The 21,598-nt window shown below is 46.5% G+C and overlaps 1 protein-coding gene across 7 annotated transcripts in view; it reads left to right on the top strand.

The window, feature by feature from the left end:
- kcnip4a (potassium voltage-gated channel interacting protein 4a) overlaps nt 1-21,598 on the top strand; it is a 175,499-nt gene that overhangs the window by 114,426 nt on the left and 39,475 nt on the right. The window contains exon 1 of one of the 7 annotated variants that reach the window (XM_086283501.1): nt 13,039-13,608. The exons of the other annotated variants lie outside the window; for them this stretch is intronic. Within the exon in view, the coding sequence (XP_086139627.1) occupies nt 13,497-13,608 (112 nt within the window). The 5' untranslated portion in view covers nt 13,039-13,496. Of the gene's footprint in view, nt 1-13,038; nt 13,609-21,598 lie in introns of those variants that run through there. 7 annotated transcript variants of the gene reach the window in all.

Below are 21,598 nucleotides of genomic sequence, written 5' to 3'. Positions count from 1 at the left end.
TTGGGGGCCTGTTTGGTATGCATACGCAGTGACTGTGCGGGGGAAAAAAGGGTAAAATCTTTTAAGAAAAAAACCTCACATAGGCTACTGTTTAATTTTAGTCCATTTGGCTGGTGCATAAGTTTCATGTACACAGGAAACACTTTAAGCTCGCGAGACTTTCTCAGTGACCTGTACTGTCGATCCTGTCCTTCGTATCCACTCTGCCCAGACCAAACGTGATAAGATCCTCCCCTTATGAATACTGAGCATGAAAAGTGACGAGACGTGTGGGCAGCAAGTGAGTGAGAAAAATATGTAATCTGTTCCAAGATCAGTGTCCATCAGTCTACAGCGGCAAATGAACAAAAAGGACTGCATGTTTGTCACTCAGACTTGTCTTGCCTGATCGCAGATAAGAAATTTGGACATGGCAAATCTCCAGACCTGAGTGCAGCTTGACATTTCAGACTTTTTCTTTTCAAAGATGCTATCTAACAAAGGTTATAGAGGTTGGACAAGGTCTTTGTGAAAGCTCTCAGTGAAGGAATGATGAATGTGGGGATTTGGTTGGTGCAAGCTGTCATCAGGCACATGTCTCTTGTATGGTTCTCAAAAATTAGAAGGAATAACTAGAAACTACCAAATTAAAAGCACTTAATGTGAACTGATTTAGAGAAATTATTGCACACCTCCTTTGTGCCAAACTACAACACAGGAAATAATAGTTGGTTTTTTTTGCCATAGTCTTTCTCAAAAACACACATCCCCTGGCATCTGTGGCTCAACAGAGGGGAAAAAAGGAGACATCTTTAGATGTGCACAGTTTTCAAATGCTCTTTGTCATTAAACATACATTGCTCTGCTAAAGTCTTGAGCTTTATACTTTGTTTCCAAGGAGCTAACTTGGTTTTTTTGTTTGTTTTTAAAGTCAAGCAATAATTCTCCAGGCTTTCTTTTTTAAGTCAGTTGACACTGACCTGTGTATCATTCAAACACAAAAACCTAACTCTAAGGATGGACCAGTGTTGTGTCTGCACATAACAGACAACTCAGCAAAGCACCTGCTGCAATAACGCAAAGCTTATTGCGTTACATCTGGCCTATCAGCTCTTCCGTCTACTGTTCACGGTGGCCGAGGAAAGCAGGGAGAAAAAGATGAAATTTGCTAGATTACAGAAGAAATGGACTGAAAATCAGTGGTAGCAGGCCTTATGGAGCAGTCTATTGAATTTGGAAATGTTTGGTTTGAACTACTGTCAGTATGTACAGAGGAGGTCAGCACAGAGGTATAGCAATGAGTGTGTACAGCCATCTGTAAAACACAGTGGGGGCTCTGTTATGGGTTGAAACTCAATTTCAGCCATCACCATGCAATAGTATCTGGAATGCATCTGATTGGCAATGGTCTAATTTTTCAGCATGACAGTGATTCCAAACACACTGCCATTACAGTAATACAGTACCCAGATAAAAAAAATAAAACCCAATGGAACCATTTACCATACTATCTGGAAAGCATCTGATTGACAGCAATTTAATTTTTCATCACTCATCCAGCACGGTGGTTAGCACTGTTGCTGCACAGCAAGAAGGTCCTGAGTTCAGTTCCACCATCAGGCCGGGGTCTTTCTGTGTGGAGTTTGCATGTTCTCCCCGTGTTTGCGTGGGTTCCCTCCGGGTACTCCGGCTTCCTCCCACCATCCAGAGACATGCAGTTAGTGGGGATAGGTAGGGCTGCTCAATTAATCGAATTTTAATCACGATTACGATCTGGGCTTTCAACGATCATTAAAAATGACTGAGCCGATTATTAGACCCTCCCTCATGCTTTACTCTCGCGCTGCTCCGTGTGGTAAGTCAAGCGCACCGCTCTCCATTTCGAACACGCGTCACAACAATTAAGAGGACCCGAGGGAAGCTCGGAAAGCTAAGCAGAAGTTATTTGGAGAGGAGAGTGACTGCCGTTGGTTGAAAAGAGGTAAAAAAAAAAAAACTTCAGTGGTGTGGAAACATTATGGGTTGGCGGAGTTAGACGTGGATCAAGTAGACAGTGTGTAAACTTTGCTACGATGTAGTAGCTGCACCACAGAGCAACACTGCAAAGTTGACTAAACATAGATGTTTACATTTTTCATTTATTTCTTATATTGCAAACATTTGCACTGTTATCAGTATTTGCACACTATTTTATATTATTTTTTAAAGTCATTATTCAATACATTGTTATTGTTAACCCTTTAAAGCCGGTCAGAGCAGCACACTCCGTTTTGCGTAACTATTTTTAAATCCCTGTAGAACCTGAACCGCGTAAGCTAGCGCAATAATTTGTTTTGCATATGAAACCGGAGGAGTTGTACTTACATCTTATGCCATCAGCTTGTCCTCGGTCACAGTTTCCTTCCACATAAAGCTTTGCAAAAATCTGTGTCATTTTTGCGGAAAATGTAGTTTTTTACTTGTAGGCCTTAAGTAAAAAACTATACTATACTATACTTATACTAGTGTTTTTATAAGTCATGTTTGACTCTATACTTTTCTGAATAGTTGCTGGGATGCTTAGAACTCGAATTGCACTGCTGGAAATTGTCACGAGCTGAAAGCAGGGACTCAAGCGCAGAGCAGGTTGATGTCTCAGAACACGATTTATTTACACACCCGTGCAATAATATATACAGTGACGGGAAATTCAGGGTTCCAGGGGATTAGGGGAAGGCTCTCTCTCTCTCACGCTCGCTCACGTCCTCACACACGTTCGTACCGCGGGGAGGTCACAGGTCCGGGAAGATAAGCTGGAACAGGGAAAGGGAGACATCAATCACAAATCACGAAGGCATAAAGGTGTAAGACCACGGGAGCTGGAAAGGTAGACTAACGTCAGTAGCGCAATCATCCCGCGATGAGAGGATCTGTGACCCAGCCTCAAATAGAAGACGGATAATCAGCTGATCGCCAACAGCTGTGAGAGCCAAGGGCAGGAGCCAGCTGTGAGCTCCGCCCAGGCAGAGAGATAGGGGGAGAAAGAGAGAAAAAACACAAGTGTAGCCTTGTGAGGCCGGCTGGGCAGGCACGGGGACCATGACAGTACCCCCCCCTCAACGGGAGCCTCCCGGCGACCCACCAGGCTTACCTGGATGCCTGTGATGGAAGTCCCGAAGCATATTCCTGTCCAGAATAGCCGCCCGAGGCACCCAGGAACGTTCCTCTAGCCCGTAGCCCTCCCAATCCACCAGGTACTGAAAACCCCTGCCGCGGCGCCGGGAGTCCATGATGCGGGAGATGTCATAGACCAGCTGACCACCCACAAGCCGGGGGGGCGGCGGGGGCCTGGCAGGAGGACACAGCGGGCTGGAGAGCACCGGCTTGACCTGGGACACATGGAAAACATTGTGAATCCGCATGGTACGAGGCAGCTTGAGGCGAACGGACACAGGGTTGACAATGGAGTCTATGGGAAAGGGGCCAATGAACTGAGGTGACAGCTTCTTAGACTCCGTCCGCAACGGCACAAAACGGGTAGACAGCCATACCTGTTGACCGATGGAGTATTCAGGGGCCGGCGTCCGGTGACGGTCAGCGAGGGCTTTGTTGCGCTCCTTAGTGCGGAGTAGAGCGGCCCGATTAGCACGCCAGGCCCGGCGGCACCTGCGGAGGTGAGCCTGAACAGAGGGGACAGAGTGCGCACCTTCGACAGCTGGGAGCAGGGGTGGTTGGTAGCCCAGGGATGCCTCAAAGGGTGACCTGCCCGTGGCAGCGGAGGCGTGGCTGTTGTGGGCGTACTCGATCCATGGCAGCTGTTCACTCCAGGTCGATTGATTGTGGGAGGCAACACACCGGAGGGCAGCTTCCAACTCCTGGTTAGCCCGTTCGGACTGTCCGTTGCTCTGTGGGTGGAAACCAGAAGAGAGGCTGACCTTGGCCCCCAATGCGGTGCAAAACTCCTTCCATACTCGGGAAGTGAACTGTGGTCCCCTGTCCGAGACAATGTCCTCGGGGATCCCGTGGAGCCTGAACACATGTGAGGCGAGGAGCCGAGCCGTCTCCAGAGCCGTAGGGAGTTTAGGAAGGGCGACAAAGTGTGCGGCCTTAGAGAAACGGTCGATGATAGTTAGTATGGCGGTGTAACCTGCAGAAGGAGGCAGTCCAGTGATGAAGTCCAGCGCGATGTGTGACCATGGTCGAGCCGGCGTAGGGAGAGGTAGAAGATGGCCCGACGGAGGTTGGTTTGACCGCTTGTTCTGGGCGCAGGCGGGGCAGGCGGTCACAAACTCCCTGGCGTCCCTCGCCATGGTGGGCCACCAGAAGTAGCGTCAAAGGAAGGACAGGGTACGGAAGACCCCGGGGTGGCATGAGAAACGGGCAGTGTGAGCCCACTGGAGTACCTGGGAGCGGACCGCCGAGGGGACAAAGAGGCGGCCCGTTGGGCCGGTCCCAGGATCCGGTTCAGTCTCTTGTGCCTCCTGAATGAGGGATTCAATCTCCCAGGAAACGGCTCCAACCACCCAGGCCGCCGGCAGAACTGGTTCGGGTACCGACTCCTCCTCCGTGGTGGAAAACTGCCGGGACAGGGCATCCGGTTTCACGTTGCGAGATCCGGGCCTGTAGGTGATGGTGAAATCAAAGCAAGCGAAGAACAATGCCCACCTGGCTTGCCGAGAACTGAGGCGTCTGGCCGAACGGATGTACTCCAGATTCTTGTGATCCGTCCAAACAATGAATGGGTGAGCAGCCCCCTCCAGCCAATGTCTCCATTCCTCCAAGGCGAGTTTTATGGCCAAGAGTTCCCGATCCACGACGTTGTAATTGCTTTCTGCGGGTGAGAGACGGCGAGAGAAGAAAGCACATGGGTGAAGCTTACCATCCTCCTGTTGTGAGAGAACCGCCCCCACCCTGGAGTCAGAAGCGTCGACCTCCACCACGAACTGCCTTGTGAGGTCCGGCTGCCGGAGGATGGGCGCTGAGGAAAACCTCTCCTTGAGCTGGACGAAGGCTCACTGAGCGGCAGGGTCCCACAGAAAAGGAACCTTCGGAGAGGTGAGTCTAGTGAGAGGGAGAGAGATCTTACTGAAATCGCGAATGAATCTCCTGTAGAAATTAGCGAATCCCAGAAAACGTTGCAGTTGGCGGCGATTAGGAGGGACTGGCCATTCAACCACCGCACGCACCTTCCCAGGGTCGGTACGTAGACTTCCGTTCTCAACTATATAGCCCAGGAAAGCCACCGCAGGCGCGTGGAACACACACTTCTCCCCCTTCACAAACAGCCGGTTCTCCAAGAGGCGTTGCAGGACCTGTCTCACATGCACCTGATGCTCCGCGAGTGACTTAGAAAAAATGAGGATATCATCCAAGTACACAAAGACACAGCGATTAACAAAGTCACGAAGCACCTCGTTCACCATGGTCTGAAAAACAGCGGGAGCGTTGGTGAGGCCGAAGGGCATAACAAGGTACTCAAAGTGCCCCTGGTGAGTATTGAAGGCCGTCTTCCACTCATCCCCCTCCCGGATGCGAACCAGGTGGTAGGCGTTGCGCAGGTCCAGCTTAGTAAAAACAGTCATGCCCTGGAGCAGCTCAAAAGCAGAGGAAAGCAGCGGCAAAGGATACCTGTTCTTGACAGTGATCAGGTTAAGGCCGCGAAAGTCAATACACGGGCGCAACGAACCGTCCTTCTTGTCCACGAAGAAGAACCCAGCCGCAACCGGGGAGGAGGAGGGACGGATCAAGCCCGTAGCGAGCGACTCAGAGATGTAACGCTCCATAGCGACCCGCTCCGGCTGGGAGAGGCTGTACAGGCGGCCAGACCGCAACGGAGCCCCCGGAAGGAGATCGATAGCGCAGTCATACGGGCGGTGGGGGGGAAGGGACCGCGCCCGATCCTTGCAGAACACGCCACGCAAGTCATGATAGACCCGCGGAACTGCCGAAAGATCTGGGGGGTCGGACGGCGAACCAGAGGGCAGAAGCGGAATGGGCGCCGTGGCCGCCCGAAGGCAGGACATGTGACAATTAACACTCCAACCCAGGACGTCACCCTTCTCCCAGTCAATGTGCGGGTTATGGAGCACAAGCCAGGGGTGACCGAGAACCAGCGGAGTGAGTGGAGCCGTGAATGCAAAAAAACAAATCCTCTCCGTGTGATTGCCCGAGAGAGACAACGAAAGGAATTCCGAGACATGAGTGATATCGGGCAGGCGGTGACCAGAGAGCGCGTGCACGCGGAGAGGGCGTGACAAGGGCTCCAAAGCGATGTTCAGCTTGGCGGCGAGCGAGGTGTCAATAAAGTTCTGCTCAGCCCCAGAGTCAATGAGTACTGAAAGCGAGTGAAAAACAGATTGTACTTGAAGTTTGGCCGGTAAGAGAAGTCTGGGGAGAGGGTTTTTACTAGACAGATCGCCCACCAGCACCCTCTCAATCACTGGCGAGCGCGCCCTTTTGCCAGCGTCGGGCACGAGGAGACAGAGTGACCCTTACGGCCACTCACCGGCGGCCAGACGGCGCTGGCGCTCTGCAGGCGTTAGCCGCGAGTGTCCAAGCTGCATGGGCTCCTCCTCATCACCGGCGTCAGAGTCACGCGGCCCGCGGCCGGCTGGAGAGGCCCCGTGATAATCCAGTGATTCCTGTCCCGTCCGTGTGTGCGCGCGCCGGTGTGCACGTACTCTATCATCCAGCCGAACGCACAGGGTCATAAGCGCGTCTAGGGAAGAAGGCAGTTCACGAAGCATCAGTTCTTTCTTTATGTCTTCGTTAACATTAGAAAGCAAAGTACTTTTTAAAGCCTCCTCCCCCCACTCTGTCTGTTCAGCTAAGGTGAAGAAGTCAATAGAGAAATCAGCCAAACTCCGCTTGCCTTGTTTGAGCGCGAGCAGGCGCTGGCCGGCTGTGAGCGTGGTGGATTTTCTATCGAAGACGCCTTTGAACTTATCCAAAAAGTCAGAATACGTTATGTCAGGGTTGGCGTGGAGCACAGCTTGAGCCCAAATCAGAGCCCGATCCTGGAGTAGTTGAACTATATATGCAATCTTAGCACCATCGTTAGCAAAAGCTTGCGGTTGCTGACGAAACTGAAGGGCACATTGAGTGAGGAAGCCAGCACATTTATCAATTTCTCCGGAGAAAGCTTTCGGTGTGGGTAGAAATCTGTTAGCTTGGGAAAGTGAAGAAGCAGGAGGTGTGGCACTTACTGCTGAGGCCGAGGCTTCCTGGAGAGGAGCGGCGGCAGGTGGAATTGCCGGCAGGGGTGTTCGTTGGGCCACAGCCTGCGTGAGAGCAGCGAGCTCGCCACGGAGATGAACAAACATCTGTTCGTGTCGCTCCAGCATTGCGGCCAGGGTGGCGAGAGTGGGAGTGGAGGCCGCCGAGTCTGCTGAGTCCATTTCCTGGCGGGATGATTCTGTCACGGGCTGAAAGCAGGGACTCAAGCGCAGAGCAGGTTGATGTCTCAGAACACGATTTATTTACACACCCGTGCAATAATATATACAGTGACGGGAAATTCAGGGTTCCAGGGGATTAGGGGAAGGCTCTCTCTCTCTCACGCTCGCTCACGTCCTCACACACGTTCGTACCGCGGGGAGGTCACAGGTCCGGGAAGATAAGCTGGAACAGGGAAAGGGAGACATCAATCACAAATCACGAAGGCATAAAGGTGTAAGACCACGGGAGCTGGAAAGGTAGACTAACGTCAGTAGCGCAATCATCCCGCGATGAGAGGATCTGTGACCCAGCCTCAAATAGAAGACGGATAATCAGCTGATCGCCAACAGCTGTGAGAGCCAAGGGCGGGAGCCAGCTGTGAGCTCCGCCCAGGCAGAGAGATAGGGGGAGAAAGAGAGAAAAAACACAAGTGTAGCCTTGTGAGGCCGGCTGGGCAGGCACGGGGACCATGACAGAAATAGTTTATTTTGATGCACGTGCTGTTTTCTTTGCAAATTTGCATCATAGGATTGTTTTTTTTTGTTTTTCCTGCAGTATATAAAAATTGCTGTATCTCCAAAATAAAACTATGAAGACACTCAAAATAAATTTCCTGTTGTTGTAAACTATTTTTTGCAACTTTTTTGTATTTAAAGTTTTGAGGGATAAACCTCTTAAATTTCTCCAAGTAGAAATATATGTAAACAAAACAAAAACGATTTTCAATTTTTTTGTAGTTTATTGCACTTGTTTACAATTAATGTAGTTACTATGGACTTAATGCATACATATTATTAAAATATGGGCTATAACAGTTGTATTGATGTATAGCAACTTGAAATGCTCCCACAAATGGCACTACAACATGTAAAAAAAAAAAAAAAAAAGCTCTGGTGGACTTGGTTCTATGGTAGGTCTTAAAGGGTTAAATAAATATCGTCAAATAATCGTGATCTCAATTTCAGTGAAAATAATCGTGATTATCATTTTTGCCATAATCGAGCAGCCCTAGGGATAGGTTAACTGATTAATCCAAATTTCACATAGGTGTGACCGCGAATGGTTGTCTTGTCTCTGTGTGTTAGCCCTGTGACAGACTGGTGACCTGTTCAGGGTGTACCCCGCCTCTCGTCCGACAGCTGGGATAGGCTCCAGCGCCCCCCGCGACCCTGAGAAGGATGAGCGGAAGCGAATGGATGAGGGTAGATGGATCACTCATCCTAATCACACTGCCAGTGCAGTAAAAGCATACCTGAATAGAAAAACCACACAGTGGAACCCTATCAGTCATGGATTGGCCTCCCCAACATTATTGAAGTAGTGTTGGATCATCTTGACAGAGAACAGAATCAAAGGCAGCCAACATCCAAAGAGGAACTTTAAATGTCATTCAAGAAGCCTGGAGAGCTATTCCTGAAGATGACTTAAAGAAATGACAAGGAAGCTTGTTGAGAATAAAGGTGGTCAAATGTGAATTACTATTAATATATGATACCAAATATGGACTTTGAAGTTCGTTAGGAAAGTACAAATTCTGTTTTGGCCTTGTATTGTATTCCCATGTATGTTTGCAATAAATTTCCCCGCCTATTTCCAATTTTTGTAGGAAAGCAGAAAGAAATGAGGGTTGGTTCAAGACTTTTAAATAGTCCCGATGACATTAATAGAAAGCCTTTCACGTTACAGCTGAAAGGCTTCTTATTCCTTGTGATAATTTCATATTTTTATGTCTGATTGAGGCAGCTGGCATCTTTATTGGTCTTTAATGTAATATTCCTTGAATAACATTTCAGTGCTCTCAAACAGGTTATTGAATCATTAGTGTTGTGAGCAGCTCTATAGAGCCTCATTCAGGGAGCTGTGTTTTACCCTCAGGCCTTTGTTTCAAATGATAGAAGTGTCAGCTTTCCACAGCTTCCATTTTCTTCTCCAATATCGAAATAAAATCATTTTGTAATCTCAGTCTCGCGAAGATAAATATTCTTGTCAGGTCTATAAACGCAGAATTTTCAGGTTTTCTATCTGTCAGACCTGCCATCCTGTAATAGTTTTTAGAGTGGTGATTGTCCAGAATTTGTGTGACATTAATTGAGCAAGATGTGGAGTGTAATATTTATCTGTCAGCACCATTGATAGAATCATGGCTTAGATAATAGCTGAGTGAATGCTTATGCCACAAAATCCCCACTACTACTTTTCTCATTTGTCTCACCTCCGCCCTCACAGCTTTAGTAATTTATGGTTTTAAGATGGTATCTGTATGCTGGAGAGAAGTTATGATTGGACAGTTATTCCTACTTGTTTCATCAACTATTGGTCTTCTGGGAAGTGTTTGGCAAGCCAAGCCATGATTTTGGAAAAGGGGGATAGTGAAGCCTCTGTTGGCCCGTTGAATGCCTTGTGATGTGGCTGTGGCTTCACTGAGGCAGTGCCAGTGCCCACATGTTGGCAGCTCTGCTGTGAGTTGTCAGGAGACACTGAAGAACTAAACTTTTAGGTTAGTTGATTTTTCATAAATTGCATGTGAAAGCTGAGCAATACTGATACCAATACAATCTGATCTGAACCTGTAATTCTTCCACATAAATGTGTATTATTGACTTTGATTGGCTTAATATGCTAAACTAACATTGGAAATATGTTGATTGATACTGCCTTTGACCTCAAGGAGACATTAAAGTGATTGTTGGTGCATTTTTACGGAAAACTGGAATGATGTTACCGAGAATGGAAACTTTTACCAAAACTATGAAATATCAGGACTATGTTACACTGTCGTACAAAACAGCTGCAGCCTGATGTGTCCCCTTCCAGAAGTGTAACTATGCATCATAGTAATGAATGATGAGAATATCCAATTCCACCACATCCCAAAGGTGCTTTATTAGACTGAGACTGGTTACTCAGTCTAATAAAATGGCTCTGAACTAAAACAGTGAACTCATTGTCGTGTTTAAGAAACCAGTTTGAGATGATTTGTGAGAACTTTGTGAGATGAAGCATTATCCTGCTGCGAGCAGTTATCAGAAGATGGGTAGACTGTAGTCATAAAGGGATGGATATGGTCAACAACAACACTCAGGTAGGCTGTGGGGTTTAGTTGGCACCGAGGAACCCAAATGTGCTGAGAAAATATCGCCCCGCACCATGAGGTTGCCTTCCTATCAGCGTGAAGCAGTCTGGCCATTCTCCTCTAACCTCTGGCACCAACAAGGCTTTTAGAGCCAGGAACTTCCACACACAGAATATTTTCTCCTTTTTGGGCCACTTCTGAAAAACAAATAGACAAACAATGAGGTGGTTTTGTGAGAAAATCCCATTAGAATCCCATTCTGAAATACTCAGACCAGCCAGTCTGACACCAACAACCATGCCACATTCAGAATCTCTTAAATTCTGATGCTCAGAATTGGCTCAGTTTGAATTTCAGGGGGTCAGCTTGACCGTGTCTAAATGCCTAAATTCATGGAGTTGTTGTCATTCATTTTTGCTTGTGTGTGTGTGTATATATCGTATTTTGCCCTTGTACACTACACAAATGCAGTTTTTAAAGCACTGACAATGTGTATACTTCGAAAATGTGCATTTCAGTGAAATTAACTTCTCCTCATAATTTAATGAGCTCCAAATCCAAAAAGAGCTGTTCAGAGCAATGAAAGTCAACCAGAACAAAAGTATGAATGCAAACAATGACGTTGCTCACTGATGTGGGGGATTTAACGTGGGGATTTTGTATAGCTGAGAGATTCTGTGGAGTCGGATCATTGGAGGTTTTCAGCTTAAACCAACATAAACAGTTGGTATGAAAATACCACTTAAAAGACTGGACTAACTGGTCTGCTATCCTCTCACCTGTGATTTGGACACAACAAATTCAGAGTAAAAATATATGTATAGATTGTAGACTATGGGATAAACTGCTGGCATCTAGATCTGACAACAACAGTTATTTTATCTGCTATTATCTAAGCTGTGTAGTGCAATAATGGCATCTGACTGTTCTTTTAGTGTCTGTAATAGATGGATTTAAGTAAAACACAGATAAAAGCAATGATTGAATATGTTACTTAGGAAAAAAAATCTTCCTTTAAAAAAAAAAAAGCATAGAAAGCTGATCCAGACACAGAGCAACTGAGATATTTGCAGTCATTAAATGTTTGGAAAAGAAAAGTAGACTCTTTTGCACGAGGTAATTACAGAATACATGCTGTATTATACTGCCTAAAGATGCACTTTTTGCTCTAACTCAGTTTTCAGAACAGCGCACCCAAAATACAAATATACAAATAAATACACATTTTTAAAATTATTGCATACAAAATAATCCTTGAGTTCAGTCCTCATTAAATGTCTCACTTTGCAAGGACAAGTCTCCCATACCAACGACTTTTTAAAAATGCTCTGGGCTATTCAGGTTAAGCAGGATGTCTGCTGAATATTATTTTCTTTTGCAAATAGCATCATGCTAAATTATTCAGAGAATTTAAAAAAAAACATGGAATTACATCTCCTACTTTCCATTCTGTGTTGCTGAAGAAAAAGCAGCGGCAGATGGACCGCATGTAAATGGATGAGTGCGCGTTTTTCCATCACTGGAAAAGAGCACTGCGTCACACTGGATATTTATCATAGAGCAATTGAGTAAGCGGTGAGACACGGTTTCTTTCACAGTGCCAAAAAAATATCCTGTTGTGATGATTGTAATCAAGTTGGCTTTGTGCATTTACATCAGTGATATATGGCGGACTTTACTCTAAATTGATTCACAGCTTACACGGCAGAGGGACATTCTGAGTCAAAATAATCAAGTAGAGTGCAGTGAAATTGTGTTTGCAGTCGCAAATAACTCACAGAAACGCACAAGCTTTCAATGTGGCTTTTCTACTTGTTTTGAACTTGTAGTTATTGGAGTTAAAGCATTGATTTCCTGAAACATGAAAGCTTATTATTTTCAAAATAAAATGGGAGTAATTTTCTTTCTTTGGTTAAAACAGGATAAATATCGAATGCTGTGCTGTATGATAATTACAGTCTGCACAGGACCAGTAGATGGTGGTGTCTTCACTCATTTGCTCCAAACGCTGACTGCATGCATCAGCCTCTCTCTTGGACACACACGGTCTCTGTCGCTCTAGTTTTCTTTATCGGCTCGCCACATCTCATCGCAATCAAATGTGATTCAAAAACAAGCGATTAAGTTAAATAAAGTTGTGCGATTTGTTGCTTTCTTTACTCCTGAAGTAGGTGATTATCTAGTGAACGCTATCAGCTTTTTCTCTTTTTCCTTCCTTTTGAACCACGAGATATTTATTTTGTCTTGCCTTGCTAAAAAGTTAGTTTGATCTCTCTGTACGGCTTTTTGCAATTTAATTTTTTTTTTGCCTCCCATCTCCAAGATCAGTCTTTCCTATAACCACAGAATTATGCCGTTTTCTTGATTTAATGGTATAATTATCCAGCAGACAGAATTCAGTTACGCTTGCTGTGCCGCTCCTGTGATTAAAGTTAATTTGAACATGTGTAGCTCCCGCTCGGTTGTGCGCCTTCTAGGACCACACCTCCCCACAGCCTCCGTCCCATCTCCCCTCCCTCACTCATATCCGTCCCCTTTCCTGCTCCCTCCCTTACATTGCAGCGAGGCAGTCGGTGCGCCTGAAAGAGCGAGCGAGAGCTCCAAACTGTCAGAGAACAGCAGAGTTTGCTCTCCCGGCTTTCAAGGGTCTCCTCGTTTGTGAGGGAAGGAAATGAAGAGGAAGAGGATCGTCCTGAATTCTCAGTGACTTCTCGAAATCAGAAACATCCTTAATGACTTCAGGCTTCTCGCAAACCTGAGGACAAGTCTTGCTGATTGTTAATCTCCAATTTTAACCTTACCCAGAGTGGATTTAGAGAACAAGCGAGCAGAAGGCGGGTGCCAGGGGGCGCCCGGCCCGTGCGCTTGGGCCGGCGTAGCGCTGGAGTTGGTGCAGGGGAACTGGAGTGCGGGGCCAGGTGAGAATGGTGGTCCTGGTCCCGGCGGCGGCCCGGAAGTAGAAGAAGCTGGCTCGGGCTCCGGGTTCGGGTCCGGGTATGGCGGTGGGGAGTGGGCAGAAGGGGGAGTGATGCTGAACGCGATCTGGGAAACTGAGGGGCTACAGACGGTGGGCATCGTGGTGTTGGTGTTTGCCTCCATCAAGCTCCTGCACCTTCTGGGGCTCATCAGCTTCTCAGAGGGTAAGACACTGATTTGAAGGTTGTTGGGGTGGTGGAGGGAGGTGGAGGTTGGCAGACACAACAAGTTAAAGCTTGCTCACTGATAGACTATAATAAGCCTTGCTGATGTATTTTCAATCAGTCTCACCTTTTCAGCTTTCCACGTCTGCTCCCTCGACTCATTAGATTCACTCTCAGTTTGCTCGAAGTTCTCTGAAACTTTCTAAGACTGCAATTTGAAAAGTTTTGAAGTTAACTGAGGTAATCATTATGCCAAAACAGGAGTGGGAAGCACAAAAAGACGGTCTAATTAATGCGTAGCAAAGGAAATGTCACAGAAGTATGCGTGAGCTTGTGATGAGATCGAGGAATGTCTTGAGCTGCAAAACGGTGTCACTTCTGAAGCATCAAAACATTTGAGAGGCAAGAGAATCTCTGTATTTCAGACCTTAGAAGCCTCTGTTGTTTTCTTGTGCATGCATTTCACTTTGCTCTTGAGGAAAACTGAGCGGGGAAGTTCGGCAAGCGCAGAATGAGAAAAGAAAGCGTTCAGTTTAGACCTACTGAAGCTGTCTCGTTAAATAAAGTCGAGCACTATGGTAAGCACTTCAAACCGAAGAACAGCACACGCTGCTCAGTAAATACACCTTAACCTGTAATTAGAATAATCAATCAAAGGTGGGTGCATATTCAGAGGGGCAGCAAGTAAATAGAGAGTCGATAATGTGCTTTAGTCAGTAGCAGGAAAAAGCCGACCTGACCCGACCTGAGACGAGTGTTTAGATGGACGTGTTAGCGTCTGTTGACTGTCTCTGGCTGTGCTGTTTCAAAAGCACCTGGGAGCTGGGTTTTCATTTGGGTTGGGGGGATGGTGAACCTCACGCCCGACGTAACAGTTTACATGCCTCGCTAAACACTGGCGACTCAGATTTCCCCTCGCTCTGCATCTCCAAGCGCAGCTGACATGATATTGATTATCGGCGACGGTGAGATTATACAGATGTCAGGGCTGGCATGTCGGGTGCCGTTTGCCTGTTGATGTGATTTATATTCCACGGAGCCGTCTCAGAGCCTGATTACTTACAGAATGCCTGCGCTGGCGGTGCCCGACAGGCTGTCAATACAGATATCGATGTTTTGTTTGTGTTTGCAGTCGTTTTCAGGACGAGGCAATGGTAAAAAGATATTGGGAGAGGGGCTGAAAATGCACGCGAAATGCTTTTCATTAGGCAAATAGGTTTTCAAATGAGAGACCACAAATCTTTTTGTAATCATATCAACACTGGCAAACGCAAGCTGTGTGTAGTCTTAAAATCTCCCACGATGCATGCGGGGGTAGAAAGAAGTTAAATTTTGTAATTAAGCCCATACAGAAGCAAATAAATCATCAAAACTCGAGGTGCAACTAAGAATTACTTTTTAGTTTTATTCCTTTCTTGATTGCTCAATTAGTAAAGGTCCTTTTTTCATTTCACAGATCCCATGTTGACATAAATTGCTCTTTCCATCTAAAGATCTTGTTAGTAAGCAAGCTAAAAGCCAATAAAGGCCTGAATATATTTAGTCAACAGCACATTATTCCACAGTTTCTGTTTCCATGTAACTTCTTCTATAGCGCAGATATCTTAATGTGTAAATAGGAGAACTTTGCACTGTGTTAGATGGCATCTTTTATAGAGACAGACCAGTTGTGTTCCCTGTTTCCACTGCTCGGTTAAACAAAGCTAAATGTCTTGAAGCGAGGTTTGAATTAAACACAAACTGATCATCTCAACCAGGATTCAGCAGGACAGACAACAAGCATGTTTCCAAATGGTTTAAGGGTATTCTGCACATTTGTAAGTTTCTTGCAGAAAGAGGAGCTAATAATAAGTGGAAACAGGTTTGTTTTTTCTGCATTTTCAAAACTCAGAAAACAACTTTAAGGTCATTATTCAGTCGGCGTTCATATTTTCAAGTCAGCAGGGGCGGAAAAAACTAAAACTAAAAGAACTGCATTTCAGAAAGGCCAAGCTAAGATCAGGATTCAGGGCTTGTGCTTGCAAATATCTGAGTTGACAGTCTTAACCGCCGAGCATCTGCGTAGCTTCACTTGTATATAAACCTCACAGTTGTATAGATTTACCTTTGTAGCAGCTGTCACGTTCTGCAATAACTAAAATAGTTTGTTTTTGCCCCTTTTATTTTTTATTTTTGAAGAAACCTCCAGGGACAGAGGTTCACTGAAAGCGCACGGTCTGCTTAACATTCATACAGTCAGACACGTTCACAGCTGGGAGCTGCCCAGTACGATCACATCCCTCTACTGCAGGCCACCTGAGCTGCTCCGCTGGGGCTTCTGCAGGATAAAGGTCTTTCTTTCAAAAGCCTGTGTGGGGTAAATGTTGAGGGAGTTTCTCAGCTGCGCTGTAGATTTAAACTGGCAACGTTCCAGTCACGGGAGTTATCTCGAGCCGAGAGCACGCTCTGGATGTGTCCCAGCACTGCTCCGCTCTTTACTGTAAAGAGTCAGCTGGCAGCAAGTAAGAAACTGTACCCTTTGTAAAAAATCAAGTCTGACCTCCTGGGATTGATTATTTCGACTTCACAGACTGTAAGGACCTCAGACCCTGAGAAATAGTTTATTAACAGCCTCTCCCTGCTCCTGGCATGCTTTCACGTTGGAGAAATATAACAGGACTATTGCATCAGACCGTGCACAATCACCAGAGCATTCACTGTGAATAAAAGTAAGGTCTGGCAAGCTGCACAAAAGTCACTTGCTTCAGTTTAATTGTGAATGCAGCAGAACTGATGCATGTGTGCTTGTATTGTTGCCATTGAGCAGAATGGCAGCGCAGCTGGCAAGTGTTTGCCCTCCTCGGCTAGCGAAATAATGTAATGACCACTTTTATTAGAGACTGAGTTAAAGATGGAGAAATTACGATGTTTGCTTGTTTTTTGCTGAATAATCAACCACCAAGCCTTCTCCTCCTCCTTGCAGAATAGCGAATAACAATGTAGATTCTTACACTTGCTTATTCACAAACATATCCAGATCCTTCTCACACGTATGTACATTTCTACTTACATAATGCAGTATTGCAAACTGCTGAGTAAAGACTCAAGCCTCAAGGTGCAGGCTAATCAGTATGTCACGAAATGATGAATTATTCTCTGGTTCAGCTGTACACAGCAACACCCCCGACCGTAACCTCGTAGCCCTGCAAACACGCACACACTGCACGCAATTACAGCATTACCAGAACGGTGATGGAACACTGTGTCAATTTGGACCTGCCGTTTGTTTATTACCGGCTCAGAGGACAGAGCATCTCAGCACCGACATTCATCTAACAATGTTCTTATGTTCTGTGTGACCTTGATTGGATTTTCAAAGGCGGGCAAATAAAAATAATTTGTGTCAGCAACTGACCAGGACCCTTTTTTGTTCCCTATTGCCTGTTTTTATTTATTTATTTAGAGTGGTAATAAAGTGCTAATGAGCATGTTGGCTCGATTTGTTGGTACATAAGTGACAGGACTCTTATGTACCAACTAGGGTTGCCAACTCCCTGAAAAATAAATAAGGGACACCTCGTGGCCAGGGCCGGGCGACCCAGTTGTCTTCACCCTTCCCAGTGTGGTAGCTCTTTTTTTTTTTTGTGTGTGAAATTATTTTTTAACCATTTGACTTGAAGTTGATTTAAGTAGATGCATATTCTATTCTTTGTGATATGAACACATGGGAAACAAATGATCATTTACCATTTATTTTTAGCTCAAAATGACAACATTAACACAGTAAAACAGGTCTCCTTCTTAAACAGAAGCCTGTCATGCTTAACTTTTGAGAATATAAGTAAATCTTTCTTTAAAAGAACTCTGTCCTGCTTAACTTAAAATAATAGAAAACAATAGAAAGAAAAACATTCTTGTAACAGTGCACATTTAGTGCATTTAGTACAATTGGCTTCAGTTGAGGTATTATTTCAGCTTTTCTAATGCTAATCAGCTGCTCCTGTTTGTAAACCCGCTTGTTCCCATGATTACGCATCATAACTCATCATCATTATTCATCTATGTATTACTTTTATGTATTAGTCATCTATTTGTTGTAATCATCTATCCTTGCAGTTGTTTATTACACAAAATAAGTTATATTATCACACTTCTGGCCACATAGCGCTGATATTCACTGCACATGCCCATATTAACTTTTTCCAGCCAGGTGTTTTCCTTTTCCCATTCTTCCCTTTCTCTGAGGGGAACAAACATTGCTGCTCTAATGCTGGGCTTACACTGTGCGGTTTTAGGCCCATTTTGAGCTGATTTGAGTCGTGCGACCGTTTTGGTGATCGGACCGATTTTGGCCTTCATCGTGCGTCGTGTAGTATACGTGGGGTAACGAGAAGCGATTAACACCTCACGACCAGCTCCCGATCATCAATCGCTCGTGAGGGTGTCACCGCAGCTGCTCACACTGCTCACGCGCAAACACGTAAACGCCGTGAAAAAGACTGAGCAGCACGGCTGTGCAGCGTGTGATCTGGACACAAGCGATGGAGGCACAACTTGTAGAATCAGAATCAGAATCAGAATACTTTATTGATCCCTGGGGGAAATTATTTTTTGTTACAGTGCTCCATTTTAAACCAACATTAAGACAAGACAGACAATACGCTAACTAAGAATAGTACAATATATACATATATATACATACATACATACATAAGTCACTTATAAATAAATATTTGGAAAAGAAACATGTGTAATTGTAGCAGCAAACAGTGTGTTAAGTGGATGCGTTGTACAGGGAGATGGCCACAGGCAGGAATGATTTCCTGTGTCGTTCAGTGGTGCTTTTCGGTAATCTCAGTCTCTCACTGAACGAGCTCCTGTGACTGACCAACATGTCATGGAGTGGGTGGGAGGTGTTATCCAACATTGACTTGATCTTGGACAGCATCCGCCTCTCCGACACCACCTTGAGGGAGTCCAGCTCCATCCCCACAACATTGCTGGCCTTACGGATCAGTTTATTAAGTCTGTTGGCATCTGCGACCCTCAGCCTGCTCCCCCAGCATGCAACAGCATAGAGGATCGCACTGGCCACCACAGACTCATAGAAAATCCTCAGCATTTTCTGGCAGATGTTGAAGGACCTCAGTCGCCTCAAAAAATAGAGACGACTCTGGCCCTTCCTGTAAAGTGCTGTGGTGTTTTTAGCCCAGTCCAGTTTATTGTCAATGTGTACTCCAAGGTATTTATAGTCCTCCACAATGTCAACACTGACCCCCTGGATTGAAACAGGGGTCAAGTGTTTCCTGGTCTTCCTGAAGTCCACGATCAGTTCCTTGGTCTTTGCCACGTTGAGCTGCAGATGATTCTGCTCACACCACGTGACAAAGGAGTCGACCACAGCCCGGTACTCTGTCTCATCATCCCTGCTGATGCATCCAACCACCGCAGAGTCATCAGAAAACTTCTGAAGATGGCAGGTCTCTGTGCAGTGGCTGAAGTCTGTGGTGTAGAGGGTGAAGAGGAAGGGGGAGAGGACAGTCCCCTGTGGTGCCCCTGTGTTGCTAATCACCTTGTCAGACACACACTGTGGGAGACGTACATATTGTGGTCTTCCTGTCAGGTAATCAACAATCCAGGACACCAGAGAAGCATCCACCTGCATCGCTGCTAACTTATCACCCAGGAGGGTCGGCCTGATGGTGTTGAAAGCACTGGAAAAGTCAAAAAACATGACCCTCACAGTGCTCGCCGGCTGGTCCAGATGGGTGTAGACACGATTGAGCAGGTAGATGATGGCGTCCTCTGTTCCGAGACGAGGCTGATAAGCGAACTGAAGGGGATCCAGATGTGGTCTTACTATGGGTCGCAGCTGGTCCAGGATGAGCCTTTCCAGGGTCTTCATGATGTGGGAGGTCAGTGCCACGGGCCTGTAATCCTGGGGGCCACTGGGACGAGGCGTCTTTGGTACAGGGACGAGGCATGATGTCTTCCACATCACCGGGACCCTCTGCAGACTCAGACTCAGCATAAACAGTTTATGAAAGACTACACACAGCTGGGGGGCACAGGCCTTGAGGACAAGGGGACTCACTCCGTCTGGTCCAGCAGACTTGCCTGAGTGAAGTCTCCTCATTTGCATCTCAACCTGGTATTGAGTGAAGGTGATGGGTGGGGGAGGGGTGTCAGGAATCTCACAGGAGGCAACATGTGAAGAGAGAGGCTGGCACAGTGGTGTGGCTCTGGATTCCAGGCTGACTGCAGGTGAGGTTGTGGGGGTGGGAGCAGACACTGTGGTGTCGAATCTATTGAAAAACAGATTCAACTCGTCGGCTCTATTCTCACCTCCCTCAGCTCCCCTGCTGTTGGTTGGCCTGAATCCAGTGATGGTCTTCATGCCCCTCCACACCTCTCTCATGCTGTTCTGCTGGAGTTTCCACTCCAGCTTCCTCCTGTAATTGTCCTTAGCCTCTCTGATCTTGTCCTTTAGTAACACCTGGACCTTCCTCACCTCCTCTTTGTTGCCCCCTCTGAAAGCCCTCTTCTTGTTGTTGAGGAGGGCTTTGATGTCCTTAGTCACCCACGGCTTGTTATTTGGGTAACAATGAACAGTCTGAGCTGGAACAATGGAGTCGGTGCAGAAAGTTATGTAGTCTGTGATACACTCAGTAAGCCCATTGATGTCCTCGGCGTGAGGCTCACAGAGTGTTTCCCAGTCGGTCACCTCGAAACAGCCCTGTAGTTCCGCTATTGCCTCCTCTGACCACCTCCTAACAGTCCTGGTGGTCACAGGTTCCCTCCTCACAATTGGCACATAGCGGGGGGTGAGGTGAATCAGGTTATGATCTGACCTACCAAGTGGGGGGAGGGAGGAGGAGCTGTATGCATCCTTGACGTTAGCATACAGTAAGTCTAAAGTTTTCTCTCCCCTGGTGGGACAGTCCACATATTGTTTGAATGTTGGTAGTGTATTGTCCAGTGATACATGGTTGAAGTCACCCGAGATCACAATAAAGGCACTCGGGTGCTGAGTCTGTAGCCGAGCTATGGCAGAGTGGATAGTGTCACATGCAGCTGTGGGGTTAGCAGAGGGGGGTACATAAACAACCACCAAGATGACGTGAGAGAATTCCCTGGGTAAATAATACGGCCTGAGTCCAACAGCACACAGTTCAGTGTCCGGGCAACAAATCCTTTCTTTGATTGTTATGTTGGCAGGGTTACACCACCGGTTGTTAACTAAAACAGCAAGCCCACCTCCTTTACGCTTACCGCTAGCGATGCTGTCCCTGTCCGCCCGAACAGTGTGGAAGCCTTCCACGGAAGCATTCTCATCGGGAATGACCTGGTGCAGCCATGATTCGGTGAAACACATCAGGCTACACTCTCGGTATTCCCTCTGACTCCGTACCAGTGCTGAGAGCTCGTCGATTTTACTTGCCAACGATCGCACATTTCCCATCACGATAGACGGCAGACACGGTTTAAACCTCCTCCTCGCTTCGAGCCTCCGCTGTCTCACCGTCACCTTTTTTCTTCTCTTCTGTCCTTGACCTCTGCATCCCCGATGTGTTTTCCTCCAAATTTCAGCTGGTACTTCTGCGGGCACTTCTGCGGGCCTGGCCAGCGAGCCGGCCGGCATCAGGGCGATCAGCTGATCTCTGGAGTAAACAGTCCGTGCGTGTAGGAGATGTGCCGCGGTCCCGTTCCATGATAAAAGTAACAGTTCCACGGCCACCAGAAGAACAAAAACTCTCTCAATCCACATGATTGAGTAAGAGATAGAAAACGGAGGAAAATACAAGTAGAACTTTGGAAAGCTCATCCGAGCCTTTTCGATGTGGCATCACAAAATGATCACGACCACAACAACCGTGAAAATAGTTGGATTTACACTGCTGCTCAATCACAGCTGCCTGATCAATGTTTTTCATTAGCAATTTAGCAAAGTTGATGGTGGTGGTGTGTCTGTGTGAGTGAAAGACAGAGCGAGCGAGCGACAGATTTTCTG

Source organism: Aulonocara sp. 'chitande type north' Nkhata Bay, linkage group LG3 (assembly GCF_057382095.1).
Source record: "Aulonocara sp. 'chitande type north' Nkhata Bay isolate Kocher_YH1m ecotype deep benthic linkage group LG3, A_spYH_male_GT1.1, whole genome shotgun sequence".
NCBI lineage: Eukaryota > Metazoa > Chordata > Actinopteri > Cichliformes > Cichlidae > Aulonocara > Aulonocara sp. 'chitande type north' Nkhata Bay.
Note: the sequence above shows the minus strand (reverse complement) of the source record. Positions and strands in the feature narration are given on the sequence as shown.